Source organism: Cibotium barometz, chromosome 25 (assembly GCF_041138505.1).
Source record: "Cibotium barometz isolate CiBa-2024 chromosome 25, ASM4113850v1, whole genome shotgun sequence".
Taxonomy (NCBI): Eukaryota; Viridiplantae; Streptophyta; class Polypodiopsida; order Cyatheales; family Cibotiaceae; genus Cibotium; species Cibotium barometz.
The window spans coordinates 5,255,296-5,272,958 of NC_141070.1; the positions used below are offsets into that span (position 1 = coordinate 5,255,296).

General features: G+C 45.6%; 1 protein-coding gene across 1 annotated transcript; it reads right to left on the bottom strand.

Moving 5' to 3' along the window:
• Window positions 1–14,289: 14,289 nt before the first annotated feature.
• LOC147624173 (uncharacterized) lies at window positions 14,290–15,556 on the bottom strand. The gene is made up of 2 exons (XM_086819105.1): window positions 15,005–15,556; window positions 14,290–14,760 (listed from the first exon to the last, which is right to left on the bottom strand). The coding sequence occupies exon 1, from the start codon at window positions 15,454–15,456 to the stop codon at window positions 15,007–15,009; it is 450 nt and encodes a 149-aa protein (XP_086675231.1). The 5' UTR covers window positions 15,457–15,556; the 3' UTR covers window positions 14,290–14,760; window positions 15,005–15,006.
• Window positions 15,557–17,663: the final 2,107 nt, after the last annotated feature.

Consider the following 17,663-nt stretch of genomic DNA (forward strand, 5'->3'; position numbering starts at 1 on the left):
GAGCTGCTTGTGAAGCTGCTTGTGAGGTGGTGAGAATGCAGAGGTTGCATTGCAGGTATGGGCTTCCACTGGAGGAACCCCTGGTCATCCAGAGGCACTTTGTTCGTGATGAACAGATCGTTGCTGATGACATCTTGCTAGAGTTCTGTTCGACGGAGGACAGTACGGTGGACCTCTTCACGAAGTCGCTATCTCAGGATTTGCTCAGGCGGCACCCCAGTTCTCTATTGTTGGTTTCACAGCCAAGAGCTGAGAGGGGGTGTTAGAAGTCATCTCCTGTCCAGTTTTATACTTTGTATGAAACCTTTTTGTACCCATTTCTTACCTTTTATGAAACGTTTCAAAACGTATAAAACCCGTTTCATACCTGCCGTTTCAGAAACGCCTGGCAACACTGTGCCATATACCTCTATGATTGATTACCTGCGGTGTGCAGTTGAGAAAGATAAACAAACGGACCCTGGCAATTGACACGATCCCACATCTGTGTCTGAGCCTCCCGATCCTTTCGGATCGACGGTAACTCCCCTTCCTCTACTTCCGGCCGTGGAACCCCAACAACAACGAAATCAGCGAGGCCGTAAGACTCCAGAACAGATTCCATCATAACCTTCCATATGCCGTAGTTGTTCCCGTCCAACTGACGGTCCATTGGGAACGTGGGGAGTGTCAGGATCTTCACATGCCTCTCGGGCATCGCAAACAGATCTGCCATTGCAGGGATGTACTCTGAAAAGGGTGGGTGGGTGGGAAAAAAAAAACTCTAAAACCTGCAAGTGGCTGTCCAGCACCTTAGCCCGCCTTCCTCTTGCAACTTCTCTTCCCGAACAGTCCAAAACAGTCCACCAATCAGCAACCTAACTATCCCCCTCTTGCTCAGAAAACTCCCCAGATCTATCACGAGGTAGGGCTCTGATACCATGTCAGAATACGCAGCAGAGATGATGACCAGATCTGGGAACACGAGAGCAAAACGCAATGCAAAAAATCACAGCACAAGAGAGAGAGAGAGAGAGAGGCATGTAACTCTGCTCTATATACACAAGAAGATCCCGGGAATGATATAAAACTGGCAAGGGGCTGTGGGGCCATTCCATATGGCCCCAATGATGCAGTCAGCCTGTAGAAAGGCAGTCGACAGGACAAAAAGCTCCACGACTTGCTGATGTGTACAGTGGGCCAGCACAGCAGGGGTGTCGACCAACATCTGTGAAGTCCACGACTCATGCGAATCAGTCGGCCAGCTCCAGTATGTACACTAATGCAGTCGGTCAACAACAGGGTCCTCCTGCCACCACAGGGCAACCACCCAATCCACAGAAAAATAGGAAAAAATGAGGGAAAAATACGAAGAGTGGGGAAAAATGAGAAAACACCTCATAAGGGTAGGCACACCCACAACAAAGGCCCTGGTGTATAAAAATAGACAAGAGATGACTTCTAACACCATCTTCTACAAGACATAGAGGTATTTCTTCTACTATGCAAGCATTGGAAGGATGCACTTATATTGGCCTAGCGAGAGAAAGGATATTGACAAGTATGTATCCAAGTGCTTGACTTGTCAAAAGGTCAAGTATAATCGTCAAAAGACTCCAAGACTCCTTATGCCTCTACCTGTGCCCGAGAGACCATGGAAACCATAGCTAATAAAATTACCTATCCTATTAGGATTGGGTAATTCCTCGTACCTAAAAGATAAAAATACCTCCCCTCTTTGAGAAAGACAAAACTATCAAATATCTAAGCACTATCATCATAAATGACCTTTGAAAGTGTTCCTATCAAGACGATGTCCAAGCTAGAACACCCATGATATAACCCTCCTACTGTGTCCCATATCCTCTCCCAATGCACAGTTTGAACACGGTCTTGATAGGAGGACATTTATGATAATAGTTTGCTTAGATATCTGATAGTTCTATGGTTCTCAAAGTGGCTTAGATATTTGGTAGTTCTAGGTGTTCTAGCTTGCACACCGTCTTGATAGAAAGTTAGAAACACTTTCAGAGGTCATTTATGACAACGATGTTGAAATATCTGATAGTTCTGTGGTTCTCAAAGAGGGATGGTAATCACAATGTATGGGAGGAGATCTCAATAAGCTTTTTCATGGATTCACAAAATCCAAGTATTCTCTATGCTTTTGTTCCAAGGTTGAATTGACGCATACTCATTGAAGATAATTCTCTACGCCATGCCTAAGTTTTGAACGCAAGGAAAAGGTTATGCTTTTTAGGGTTCTGCTCACATGTTAGGTTACATGGATTTTGAGAGAGCATGAATATACGAGATTCATGTGTGCAGTTTTTTTGGGAACTCTTGTTACCTTGGTTGACTCTCTTATGGCTGCATTTTAATGTTGGAACCCTAGCCATGTAAGGTAACATTTGGGGCTGTGCTCAGCCTGCGCATGGGCTAGGCACATGATGGGACATGGCTAGTTGTGCTGCCTGAAACCGATCCCGTCAAGTGGGAAAGACTCCGTTGGACACCCACACGCTTAATAGCACAACTTTAAAACCACAAATATGAAATGGACAACTTAAAACAACTTGAAATTTAAATGAACAGAAATGGAAAGATGGACACCAGCACTGGGGCCGGAACGGGCCGACCCCCCCCCCTCAATATATATATATTTATTGGGAGTATTTAATGAATACAATGCTCCATGGGTTCTGAGAACCAGATAATGTCCATGTACATATGAAAACAGTACCAAACAAATAGCTCGAATTTCGATGTAGAAGCTCGAAGCAGATCGACCACTAGTGTGGTCCAATCGCTACGGTCCTGTGCTTTCACTGGACTCCGCGGAGAGCACCACACTGGTGTTCCGAGACCACGCACAGACAGGCGCTCTCGTACTAACACCTGGCTCTCCCGATCTCAGCACCTTTGGACCGAGGTTCGCCCATATAGCTTGGACAACCCGGCACCGAACGGGTGTAGGCCGAGCGGGACGAATCTTTTTCCAGATTTAAACATTTAATACTTTACTCAAATCTGAAAATCACTTACTTGTAGATGGTTGATATGAAACCAATACTTGTAGTATGATGAAGTCTTCCAGGTGATGCGAAGTCCCTTTGATGAAGACTTAGTCGCCTCGTGGTGAACCACCAAGGCAAGTACCACCGCAAGAAATAACAGCCACCTGTTGTGAAAGAAGGAGAACCCACTTGGAGGAGAGGCCTGGCTGCAGTGTGGAGAGAAGATGGCCCACGTTTGCTTGCAAAAGAACAAGACAACGCAGCCAGTGAGTAAACAGCCGCCTGTAGGAATGCTTCCACCTGTAGGAGCAATACGCTGAGGTTCTTGCGGGTTTGCTGCCACCTGAAGGAACAGAGATCAAAGCCTGTTTGGAAGAGGGTACCCAGCAGCCTGCGCAGCCACCTGAGAAACAGTGGTTGGCCTGGCTGCAGCCGCCCGGTGATGCAATCAATGGGGCAGCCAGCCGCCTGGGAGAGGAGCAGGCGCAGCAGTAAGGAGGAGGTGGAAAACAGCCGCCTGCAGATGGAAGACAGCCGCCTGCAGCAGCAGGTTCAGTCGCCTGTAGGGGGGCAGGCGCAGCAGGCTGAGTAGTGGGTGCTGCCGTCTTTGTGCAGGGCAGGCAGCCGCCTATTGGATGAGCAGCCGTACAGCAGCAAGCGTAGCAAACTCCAGCCGCCAGGAAGCTTACGAAGGAAGCAACGCCAGGAAGAAGCGATGGGATACACGCTTGAAGGTGACCATGCCCACCCCCACACTCACTTAAAAGTGAGGCTCCCCACCTTGGCCCCAAAGTGGGTGCCCAAAGGGGGTGCCCACTTTTAAATAAGTGTGAACCCCTAACCTTATAAATCAAAGGGTTAGAATTTAAAACATTAAAACAAACATGTGTAACATACTTACCACCTGTTCACATGCACTGAAACTCGTCAGAATACAGAGCAGACTTCACGACTCACTGGCAGGCGTCCCCGCTCAGTAAGTAACACGTCAGGCAGGCAAACACACAAATACATGTCATGCGAAAACAGTTTCAAACATGCAAAATATGTGTGCATGTGCAAAAAGTAACATGGACATATCTCCCGTTCATGGAACAAGTACAAAATATCTGTCGGCACAAAACTGGCACGACATTTATTACATAAAAACCTGGTCTTCCTATGGAGTGACAGTCCCATAGGTAAGACACAGTTCCAGGCACGAGTTTCCCTAGGTGTGACAGTCCCATAGGCAAAACACGGCACGAATACTGGCTCTCCCATGGCGTGACAGTCCCATGGATCGAACACAGTCCAGGTCATACACGGGTGGCACTGATCTGGCTCCCGTCCATACGACACCATCCTGCTAACACACGGGTGGCACCAGTCTGGCTCCCGTCCATGTCAGCAAAATACTGGCCTCTTCACATGAGACACCGGCCTGGCCTCAAGTGAACGAGACGCAAAAGCTAGGAATGGACCAAATGGTCGACCAATTGGTGACATCCCCCCGGGCTTCTAAAGAGTTGACCTCAACTTAAAAGCCTCAAGATATGCCTGCAACAATTGCGGATAATTTGCAAAATAATCCTCATTTACCCATTTGGCATCAATAGGCAAATAATTCTTAAACTTCACAAGGTATCTCCTGGAAAGCTTTCCTGCAGGTAGCTTTCTCTGCTTGTGAAAAACAATCTGTTCTGGCTGGAGGATCTCCTCAAGCTCTTCAATTTCTGGCGGATCTTCTGTGACAGGCTCATCAGGATCTGGCCCCACATATTTCCGAAATAGACTGACATGAAAAGCATTGTGAATCTTCCAATGACTAGGTAAAGCAAGCCTGTAGGACACTTCATTGATTTTCGGAATCACCTTGAAGGGTCCATAATAGCGAGGAGAAAGCTTAGGATATGATCCTTCTCGTCCTGGCCTCTTCCGAAGCCTAGCCTTCTCAAATTTCAGCAATACCCAATCACCTTCTTTGACTTCCATGTCCCTTCTATGCTTGTCAGCAGCCATTTTATGCTTATCCTGAGATCTTGCAATGGCTGTCCGCACCTGACCAAAGGCAACATCCAAGTCACGAACATATTCATCAGCAGCAAAAATCTCATCCTTGGTACGAAGGATGGGTGGCAAGACCACTCTGCCATAAATAATCTCAAACGGAGCCTTTCCTGTGGAAGCATGGATCGTATTGTTGTAGGCAAACTCAACAAGTGGAAGATACTTCTCCCATGCACTCTTCTGATCTGCCACATAACACTTCAATAAATCCAACACAGCTGAATTCGCAGCTTCACTTTGGCCATCCGTTTGGGGATGATAAGCTGATGAAAACTCAAGCTTAGTACCCATATTATCAAACAAAGCCCTCCAAAATAGGCTTGTAGTTCTGGGATCTCTATCCCCAACAATGGATTTAGGCATACCATGATGCTTGAAAATATTAGCAAGAAAAAGCTTTACCATATGATCAGCTTTAATGGTTTTCTTGACGGGCAAGAAGTGAGCTTGCTTGCTAAACCTGTCCACAATAGTCCAAATAGCATCATTCCCATGCTGGGATCTAGGCAAATCCATAATAAAATCCATCGTGATACTTTCCCAAGGTTGCGAGGGAATAGGCAATGGCTGAAGCAAACCTGGAGGCTTTTGCCTGTCAAATTTGACTTTTTGGCAAGTAATACATGCACGCACATAAGCCTCAATGTCTTTACGCATGCTTGGCCAAAAGAAGTACCTCTGAATCATGCGAGTAGTAGGCATAATACCTCTATGACCAGCATAAGGTGGAGCATGCATTCGTCCATAACCTTTGGACGCAAATCCCTCACCACACATAGGCAATTATCCTTCATGAGATAACCCTCATTGATAACATAAGAGGCATGTGAATGACCAGCCATCAAATCAGTCCATATATGGCAAAAATCAGCATCCAAATGATACAAATCTCTCATAGCAGATAGATCTGCATGAGAGGCCACTGAGACTGCAGCAATATAAGGCCTCCTAGATAGTGCATCGGCCACTACATTTTTCTTTCCTGGAGTATGCACAATCTGAAAATGAAACATGGAAAGAAAATTCGCCATTCTCATTTGCTTCTCTGAAAGCTTGGTTTGAGATAGAAAGTATCTCAAGCTTTGATGATCTGTCTTGACCACAAATTCAGCCCCAAGAAGGTAGTGTTTCCAAATCTTTAAGGCGTGAATTACAGCCAAGAGCTCTTTCTCATAGATATCCATATGAAGCTCAGCATCATGCAAACGACGGCTCTCGTATGCAACTACATGCCCTTCTTGATTTAGGAGAGCTCCTATGCAATCACCACAAGCATCACATTCAACCACGAATGACTTGTGCAAGTCAGGAACAATCAATACTGGACCACATATGATCGCATGCTTGAGCTGCAAGAAAGCATCCTGTTCCTTTGAAGTCCATTTGAAAACAGTTTTCTTCTTCGTGAGATCATGTAGAGGAGTTGCAATCATAGCAAAATGCCTTATGAAACGCCTGTAGTACGAACATAATCCCAGAAAACTACGTACTTGATGTACGTTTTGCAATTCGGGCCAATTCCGAATAGTCTCTATCTTTGCAGGATCCATTGTAACTCCATCCTTGGATACAATATGACCCAGATAATGAATCTCTGAAAGGAAAAACTCACTTTTCTTGGCATTGACGAAAAGTTTATGCTTTCGCAACTCTTCGAACACTGTGACCAAATGAGTTCTGTGTTCCTGCTCATTCTTGGAGAAAACCAAGATATCATCAAAGAAGACTCCTGTAAACTTGCGATGGGGTCGGAATATCCTATCCATCATTCGATTAAAAGTAGCAGGAGCATTGGTGAGACCAAAAGGCATTACCAAAAATTCATATAATCCGAAAGCTGTCCTGAATGCAGTCTTATGGACATCTTGTGGCACCACTCGGATCTGGTGATAACCACTCTTCAAATCAAGTCTGCTAAAGCAAGCTGAGCCATCAAGCTTATCCAAGATATCATCAATACGTGGAATAGGAAATCTGTTCTTGATGGTAAGCTTGTTCAAAGCTCTATAGTCAACACACATACGGAATGATCCGTCCTTCTTTTGAACAAGAAGCACAGGAGAGCAGTAAGGTGAGGAACTGGGCTGAACCAAACCTTTCTCTAAAAGCTCGTTTACCTGCTTCATAATTTCTTCTTGTTGTGCAGCACTTACTCGGTATGCGGGTTTGTTAGGTGGAGAACTACCTGGCACAAGATCTATGCGGTGATCTTCGAGCCTTTGGGGAGGTAATTCACCTGGCAATGAGTCAGCAAAGCAGTCTTTGAATGCATTAAGAAAATTCAGCCTATCATTAGACATAGCATCCACATTTTGATGATTTGGCACAAGACTATCACGCACAAAAATCAAGTACGCTGAAAGACTCTTTTTCATTGCTTTATTAATTTGGATGTGTGATACAACTGGGATGGAATCCCCTTCTTTGCCAGCATCAATAAAGTGCATGCGGCCTTTATGCATAAAAGAAATCATATTAGACTTGTAGTCTTTGCGGGGCTCAAGCCTATGATGCCACGGCTTGCCCAACAATACATCACATCCATTCAGTGGAGCAACTAAGAAATGTTCATTGTCAAGATAGCCCTGTATATGGATACGCAACTTCCCAATCAAAGGGGTAACCTGCACCTCTTTGCCAATAAATGCAGCTTCAGCTTCAATCTGAGGTCCCATATTTTCAACCTCAATACCCAATGCAGCTGCCATTTGCATAGAGATGAAATTGTCAGTTGCACAGTCATCAAACATAAATAATGCGGGCTGATCCTTGATTTGCCCCCAAGCCTTGCAAACCATGCGCTCTTTTGCATCATGACCTGTATTACCTTGCACATCAGGAACTGCATGAACATTTGCTTTGGTGTGCTTGTCCTCGTGCTTTGGTTTGCGATCTGGGCATTGCCGAAACATGTGGTCTTTGCTACCACAAGAAAAGCATTTTCCATCCTTAGCATATTGCTCTCTTTGCTCCGGGGTTAATCCAAATTTGTTCTTTCTTGGGCCCTGTTCTTTAGATGGGTTATTTTCAGCTTTACCACCCTTGTAAGGCTCCCGGAAGTTCTTTTTAGGTGGCTGTCCACCCTTTTGCTGATTTGGGACAGCCTTGTCCTTCGCCTTGGAACCTCCTTGATCCTGCTTGATCTTGAGCACCAATTGCTCTGTAGCAAGGACAGAAGCTGTGAGTTGTTGCAATGTATGTTTTGGGTGCAATTCAATACCCGATCTATAAGCAGGTTGCAATCCAGAACGAAACTTCCTTTTTCTTTCATCCTCTGTGATTAGCATGAAGGGAGTCACTTCCAGCAACACTTTCCAGAATTTGTTAACATACTGTTGCACACTCTCATTATCTTTTTGTTCCAGCCTGCTGTCCCACTTTTGAGTGAGAGTTTGCTCTGCATTGGGTGGCAAGAACTGAGCATAAAATCTATCTTTGAATTCCTTCCAAGTAGAGATGGGATCCTTGGTGATCTTTTCGGTGATCCACCAATGGGCAGCAGTGCCTTTCAGAAACATGCTAGCATGGCGCACCTTTGACTTTTCTGTAAAGTCCTCATCGCTAAAAGCAATGTCGAACTGTGCCACAAACGCTAACACCTTAGAAGCATCATGTTCACCATGAAAGACATCAAATTTGACAGATTTATCACCTGCTTTGAACTCCTTGAGCTTCCTGGCATGAGGCTCATGGTCCTCTCTTTTTCTTTTCCCCTTATCCAACGGGGTAGCCCTGTCTGCATGGGCTCCATGGGCCGTCATAGAAGCTTCATGGGGCACGGTGGCATGTGCTCCACGAACTCGAAGCTCAGATGCATGTGACTTACCTGCATATGGCATGGTCTCTCCATGAGACAACTCAGAAGGCAAAATTTTTCTGGAAGTAGACCTGTCACCATGAGATACATGTCTAGCATGCATGTGACTTTCATGTCCTCCATGAGCACTGGCATACATATATCTGTCAGGCTTAGTGCCTTGGGGAGAGGATGCATGACGAGAGGTGACAGTCACCTCTTCCTTTTGCATAAAAGATTTCAGCCTCTGGGATGCGGGATCTCCATGCTTTAAACGAGGTGGATTTCTGAATTTCAACTCTCCGTCATCCCCCTCTTTGATATCTCCTTTGCGAAGGAGATAGGCAAGTGCCAACTCCCTTGGTTTCTTGCCCACTTCACGAGCCATTGATTCAAAGGTTACATCAACCATAGCATCAGCCTTCCTGGCTTCAATAGCACTTTGCAGATGAGGATCTTCATGCAAAAACTTTAATTCTTGCTCTTGAGCCTGCAAAAGTTTTCTCATATGTTCCATTTCAGCTCTCATAGCATCAGGGTCTTGTTCAAGCATAACTGTCTTTCCTGGAGACAGTTGACCTTTGGATTCACTATCAAGAACCCTTTCAAGAGGCTTGTGTCTACCTCGCAGGGCATCAGACCCACGAGAAGCACTAGAGGGACCCCTCGAATTTGGCACTTCCAAAGGGTTGCCTTGGCTGTCCATTGTGTTCAAAGTTTGCTAAAAGCGGGATGTCCAGTACACAAGTTCGTTTCCCCACTAGGAAGAGGGAAACAACCGTGCTCTGATACCAATGAAACCGATCCCGTCAAGTGGGAAAGACTCCGTTGGACACCCACACGCTTAATAGCACAACTTTAAAACCACAAATATGAAATGGACAACTTAAAACAACTTGAAATTTAAATGAACAGAAATGGAAAGATGGACACCAGCACTGGGGCTGGAACGGGCCGACCCCCCTCTCAATATATATATATTTATTGGGAGTATTTAATGAATACAATGCTCCATGGGTTCTGAGAACCAGATAATGTCCATGTACATATGAAAACAGTACCAAACAAATAGCTCGAATTTCGATGTAGAAGCTCGAAGCAGATCGACCACTAGTGTGGTCCAATCGCTACGGTCCTGTGCTTTCACTGGACTCCGCGGAGAGCACCACACTGGTGTTCCGAGACCACGCACAGACAGGCGCTCTCGTACTAACGCCTGGCTCTCCCGATCTCAGCACCTTTGGACCGAGGTTCGCCCATATAGCTTGGACAACCCGGCACCGAACGGGTGTAGGCCGAGCGGGACGAATCTTTTTCCAGATTTAAACATTTAATACTTTACTCAAATCTGAAAATCACTTACTTGTAGATGGTTGATATGAAACCAATACTTGTAGTATGATGAAGTCTTCCAGGTGATGCGAAGTCCCTTTGATGAAGACTTAGTCGCCTCGTGGTGAACCACCAAGGCAAGTACCACCGCAAGAAATAACAGCCACCTGTTGTGAAAGAAGGAGAACCCACTTGGAGGAGAGGCCTGGCTGCAGTGTGGAGAGAAGATGGCCCACGTTTGCTTGCAAAAGAACAAGACAACGCAGCCAGTGAGTAAACAGCCGCCTGTAGGAATGCTTCCACCTGTAGGAGCAATACGCTGAGGTTCTTGCGGGTTTGCTGCCACCTGAAGGAACAGAGATCAAAGCCTGTTGGAAGAGGGTACCCAGCAGCCTGCGCAGCCACCTGAGAAACAGTGGTTGGCCTGGTTGCAGCCGCCCGGTGATGCAATCAATGGGGCAGCCAGCCGCCTGGGAGAGGAGCAGGCACAGCAGTAAGGAGGAGGTGGAAAACAGCCGCCTGCAGATGGAAGACAGCCGCCTGCAGCAGCAGGTTCAGTCGCCTGTAGAGGGGCAGGCGCAGCAGGCTGAGTAGTGGGTGCTGCCGTCTTTGTGCAGGGCAGGCAGCCGCCTATTGGATGAACAGCCGTACAAAAGCAAGCGTAGCAAACTCCAGCCGCCAGGAAGCTTACGAAGGGTGATGAAGCAACGCCAGGAAGAAGCGATGGGATACACGCTTGAAGGGGGCCCTTTTTTTAATAAAATTGAAAGTGGAGTTAACCTTGGTCATACCCACGTTTGCATGTGGGGGATTAGTGGGGGTTGGTGACCATGCCCACCCCCACACTCACTTAAAAGTGAGGCTCCCCACCTTGGCCCCAAAGTGGGTGCCCAAAGGGGGTGCCCACTTTTAAATAAGTGTGAACCCCTAACCTTATAAATCAAAGGGTTAGAATTTAAAACATTAAAACAAACATGTGTAACATACTTACCACCTGTTCACATGCACTGAAACTCGTCAGAATACAGAGCAGACTTCACGACTCACTGGCAGGCGTCCCCGCTCAGTAAGTAACACGTCAGGCAGGCAAACACACAAATACATGTCATGCGAAAACAGTTTCAAACATGCAAAATATGTGTGCATGTGCAAAAAGTAACATGGACATATCTCCCGTTCATGGAACAAGTACAAAATATCTGTCGGCACAAAACTGGCACGACATTTATTACATAAAAACCTGGTCTTCCTATGGAGTGACAGTCCCATAGGTAAGACAGTTCCAGGCACGAGTTTCCCTAGGTGTGACAGTCCCATAGGCAAAACACGGCACGAATACTGGCTCTCCCATGGCGTGACAGTCCCATGGATCGAACACAGTCCAGGTCATACACGGGTGGCACTGATCTGGCTCCCGTCCATACGACACCATCCTGCTAACACACGGGTGGCACCAGTCTGGCTCCCGTCCATGTCAGCAAAATACTGGCCTCTTCACATGAGACACCGGCCTGGCCTCAAGTGAACGAGACGCCAAAGCTAGGAATGGACTAAATGGTCGGCCAATTGGTGACACTGCCACATGGTAGGCACCAGGAGTAGCAGCACATGATCCATAAGCATTGCATAGCAGCCAGCTGGAGGTGTAGATGCATGGCCATTGGTGAGTAGGTTGCACCAGCAGCTAGTGTGGCAGCAGCACATGGCACAACAGAGCAAGCAGTCTGCTGATGCAGCATACAGGTTTGTTGCCAACAACAGGGCAGCCAACAGAAGTGAAGCAGGGCAGGGGCAGCAAGTTGATGCCAGCAACGCTGTGCACTGACAAAACATCACGGCGCCAGATGCTATAGGCACCAGCAGAAAGTAGGCTGCCATGAAGAGGAAAAGCGGCACTTAATATTTTTGGAGGTTTTGCCTAAAATAATTTAAAACAAGAAGCATGCTGTTTTTTTTAAGGCAACCTTCTAAAATAGGATACTTGGAGAGCGCCCAGAATTTGAAGGGAAAAGCATTATTATTATTTTTAACACCTTGCATGGTCACCTTATTAATAAAGCACATGATCCCTCTTAAAACCATCACGCCTTGAGACACTTACCAATGATCGGGTGGGACAAAACTATGGGGAGCAAAATTCACACTTCGCTTTTTGTAAACGGCAAACTAGGTTAAGTGGTTCTTCCAATGATCTCAAAATTAGAAGAATCGGAATCAGCATGTATTTTATTATGCCCTTGTAGGGGCACAAGAAATCCTTTTCTCCCTATTCATGGTCAGAATGGCCAAGGAGTAGCATGACCATCAGATAGCCTTTTGAGAGTGAAATAGGCACTTGGGCTTGGTAGTTGTGGCCACTACAGGAGCATTTGTTTCCTGTGGCACTTTCACACCTCACGCATGTGTGGGTGAGAAGGAATAGACATAGAGGACAAGCAGGCATTGGCAAACATTATGTTTTATAGAAAAGGCCAATGGGGAAGCTTGGTTTTGCTTTTGTTGGATATTTTGTCTTTTCCAACCCCACCAAACCCTTACCTCATCGTGCAAGGCGTTAATCCTTCACCGTCATAGTTTACGGGGAGTGACTTGATCCGAGTAGATTTCCATCTTTGGAGCGGAACAGTTTGAGTTTCCCTTGTTTATGAGTGGGAATGTCTTTGACTTGGGAGACAGTTGCTAGTTTATAACATAGGCTTCCCAGTTTTCTTTCTTAGATTTTTGTTTCCAAGAGTGGAGACATCTACATCTCAGGAGGGGAAATATGTTACGTACCTAGTACTAATCCTCAAGATTAGTGGCCTAATCCGGCAAGGTGAAGGGAGCCTTGGGATTAGAAGGAAGCCAACTAATGCAAGCCACTAAGTTTATTATTAATAAATCCATGTGTACTTGCTATTTATAACAATTTAGTTATTTATAGAAGCAATGGGCACGCCCCTAACCTTGCCCAATTAGGCCACTAATCTCGAGGATTAGTACTAGGTTCGTAACACTTCCTCATAGTCATTGAGGATAGATTCATCCAACAATTGGCTACCTCAGTGTTCACATGTCCCATGCCATGCGGATTGCAACTAGCTAGATACGGGTTTCGTCCCCTTACCTCAAAGTGGAGACAAGAAGAGCTAGCGCATCTTCAAAGCCAAAGTGCTCATACGGAGACCCAAGGAGGAGAGGATCTACTCATTATGCCACACTGAGGTTGAGACAAAGGAGCATTACATATGTCATTGCCCCATATAATATGAGATCCGCAAGAGGTGTCACTGTCTGTTCCACGAGGGGTTCGGCCCACTCTCCAAGATCATTGACTTCCCAGACCAACATTGCGTTGGGCTCTTCCTGCTCAAGCTCTGCAAACACAAGGACATTTTCTTGAGAGAGCTTTGAGCCCAGCCACCCGGACCCCCCCCCTCCCCTCACCAACCAACCATCACTAGCTTCTTCCGGACCCAGGGGGACACCCATACAGTGGTGGATCCAATGGACCCACCTTGGGTTGCTCCAAACCCCCCTCACTTGAGAGGAGTTACCTCAAACCAAGCCTTTGCATCCCAACGTGCTCAACGCCCCCGGCCCTCGGATGTTGGGCCATCATCCCCTCACCAGGGACATGCACGTAACCGTTATCCTACAGTAGTAGCTAAGGGAGACCTCTCGACCATACTCATTTGCTTGATATTGGTATACCATCTATGTTTTGTGTTCCTGATATTCCATGATGAGATTTCCATACCCAGTTTTGTATCACTACATTATGAAATTTCCATGGACAGTTTTGTATCACTACAGTGAGAGTTTTGTGTTGTTTCTATTTTATTTTCTATTCCATGATGAGATATGCCATAAACATTATTGTGTCACTTTGGTCTCACAAGCCCCTCTCTCTCTCTCTCTCTCTCTCTCTCTCTCTCTCTCTACACGTGAGTATGAGCACACACGTGTGCATGCATGCACGCGTCTACTTAATTCACATAATTTTGCTTGGCACTTTGCCTCACAGTGGTACATCCCCATCTGCAGCTTGCCACCATTAGCTCTAGCTCACAACTGACTATTGCGTCGCGAGAAGAGATGATGCACATGACATGCAGCCAATGGGCTTACTAAGAAGGCAGAAACAATCTGTAGACTTATGACTTTGTTTGCACTCATGTAGTAAGTTCACCTAAGGTTAAAATCCAACCTATCATGCTGTGTATGTGCAGGTGGCCGGTGTGGTTTGCCAAAAAGGTACAAAACTTCACACCATGTAAGGATCTAAAAGAATGACGGCTGGCTGGGCAAGCAAGTCTGCCCGGATGGCTGCACTTCATGGACTTGCCACACCCATGCCCAATAAATCATTGCTGCTGGAAACATAAGCTCATCATAATCCAAATGACAATGCTAACAAAAGTGCATATTACCTTCCTGAAGCCCTTGCTCTAGGAATCATTCTCTACTCTCAACCCATACAACATGCTTGTGAGGCAGATGTATCCATCTTCCAGTAATTTCTTGCCAATCACAGCATTGATCATTAACAGTAATATTACTGAGTACACCCTTGGGTTATTCTCCACAGGGATGCTGCTTTAAATGCTAGTAAAAAAAACATCATTTTTAGAATTTTCATAAAAAGAAGCCCTTACAAGTGACCTAGCTATAAGAAAGAGCATGTGAAAAGGGTTTCTTTTATTCCAAAGATATCCCAAAACTTTTTGATTTTTAATGTATTGACGTGCGTGACAGGGTAAGTAGAAAAAGCATCTACAGTCCAAAATCCATGTTGAGAAAATGCAGGGAGCAGAAAAATCCCCCTTCGCTGTAGAGGCAAAAGGCTCACCTTTATTTTTCGAGGTCTTTGACGACTTCGATGCCCATGGAGCGGGCGGTGCCCATGATGGACTTGCAGATGGCTTCTAGAGACAGGTACTGGCTAAGGGGGTCGGTTTGCTTCATCTTGGCGATCTCATACACATGCTTCATGGTGACCTGGCCGACCAGTTGGTGTCCGGGCTTGCGGCTGGCGAGCTGGAGGCCTGCGGCCTTCTTGAGGAAGTATGAAACGCTGGGGGACTTGACAGTGAACTCGAAGCTGTTGTCTTTGTAGGCGGTGACGATGACGGACATGGGAACGTCCGGCTTGATGTGCTGCGTGCGCGCGTTGAAGTCCTTGCAGAAGGCCATGATGTTGAGGCGGTGCTGCCCCAGCGCCGGACCCACCGGCGCCGCCGCCTTCGCCTGCCCCGCAAGCACCGTGAGCCGGATCAGTGCAGAGACCTGCCTCTCCGCCATAAAAATCCCAAAAAGAAATTCAAAGTGCAGAGCTCGGAACACCCTCAAGAGAAAAACCTCTTATTTTACTGTAGGTCTGGAGAGCTTGGAGGTTCAACATTTGTTCTGGGTTTTCATAAAGTCGCGCCCGGACTAGTATGAAGGCCCCCGGTGCCTATTGACCAATTTAAGCCCAAAATCTCGACATGAAAAACTTGAATTTTTTCATGCTCAAGGAATCACACTGCTTTTTCACACCATACCCAAACTGTTGAAATGTAGCCAAGGACTTTATTTTCTTAGTATATAATATCACACTAACCCGATTTCTTAGCTACACGACCAATCAAATCACCATACCCAAACTGTTGAAATGTAGCCAAGGACTTTATTTTCTTAGTATATAATATCACACTAACCCGATTTCTTAGCTACACGACCAATCAAATCATGACCCCTTCTGGGAACTTTCACCATTATTGGTAAATTATCCTCTTTTCTCCCTGCCCTCTTTCCAAAGACAATCCTCTTCCAAGTCTTTTTTTCCAATGAATCATCATAACTAGAAACAATAATAGTTACCATCATGCAAAGTGACCACAATGAATCGCCCATAACTAGAAACAATAATAGTTACCATCATGCAGAGTGAATCACCATAGCTAGAAATGATAATAGTTACCATCATGTAAAGTGAACCACCATAACTAGAAACGATAATAGTGAACATCATGCAGAGTGAATCACCATAACTAGAAACGATAATAGTGAACATCATGCAACGATGGCTACTCTCTTTGCCAGATTTTCTTTGTAGATGGCCGCCCAGTTTATCTTCTCTCCTGCTTCTGCTACTCTGAGCAGTCTGTAATTTTAATTTGGCATATTGCTCATATCATGACGTTCTGTAAGAAAAATTTGAATTGTTGATGCCAAGTCTCATCCCGCCACGGCCTTCACTTGATGCATGTTGCCTGTCTTCGGGATTTCTTCTTCCGCAATAGTCTTGCAAAAGGAGCCAATGGACAAAACATTAAAGTTCCAGGATACTTTAGATACACTAATCAAACAATCGATGGGCGATATGGAATTTACATTCCATGTTACCCTAGATTCCCTTGAGTATGATGTCGTCCTTGGCAGAACTTGGGTAGGTGAATCGTTGTATTCACTAGATGAATCCATGCAAATAGTCACCTTGAACATTCCTGCAAGCAATGTAAAATTGCTATTATGGGAGGTAAAAACCTTGCAAGAGCTAAAACTTAGAACATATCTTACTGAAAAGATCCCTATGATTCTGGTTGGATTGAAAATTACAAATAAAATTACCACAACTCAAGCACAACTTTATCCAACACGAGAACACAATCTCATGACCCTCGAGCTATGGGATTTGTTAGGTCAACCAACACTCACGGCACATCCTGAAAGAATAAACTTTACACAAGACTTGAACATGCCATGTTTGGGGTACTTTGAACATACAATGTATATTGAAACTAACCCCCTCACTTCTTGCAAGTTTTTTGTGGTTGAGTATGTATTAGAAGCAGATTTGATCTTGGGGCATAAATGGACTATTGCTGCCCAAGCACCACTGTGCTTTGCTAGCGATAGAGTCATCATGATGATCAAAGCACCACTGTGCTTTGCTAGCGATAGAGTCATCATGATGATCAAAGATAAAAAGTTGACAATACCATACTACTGCAAGGAAGAGGATCCAACTTTAATGGATTTCTATGATGTTGAACGCAAAAGGATACAAGCCTCTTCCACAAAATCCCCTCTACACAATGACCTACCATCTGGCCATCAACAACGACCGACTCTGATAAAGCATCTACTCCTTCAACCCCATCCTTACCTACAAAGTTCGATGCCAAAACCTCGCAATCAGCACAGCTGTTCTTGAAGAAGTTCCCAGAGCCAAACCATCTATCTCTAACAAGGAAATCAAAGGAAAGACCCCCAGAGCCTATGCATCTTCATCGACAAACCTCACCAAAGGAGACAACCACATGCTCAAAGGCCTCGTCATCATCGACAGCCACTCCACAAGAGACTCTAACCTCATCATCATCAACAATGTCCATGAGTCTCAAACTTGCAGCCTCAGTAACCAAAGTCAAGGAGGGTCCCAAACCTTCCACACACCAACCCAAAAGAAAACTCCACCAAGACTACCACAATCACGATATCTTAATAGTATCAAAATGTGGGTG

Coding starts and splice junctions, on each gene's coding strand:
- LOC147624173 (XM_086819105.1), bottom strand. CDS start 15,456: ATGGCGGAGAGGCAGGTCTCTGCACTGATCCGGCTCACGGTGCTTGCG.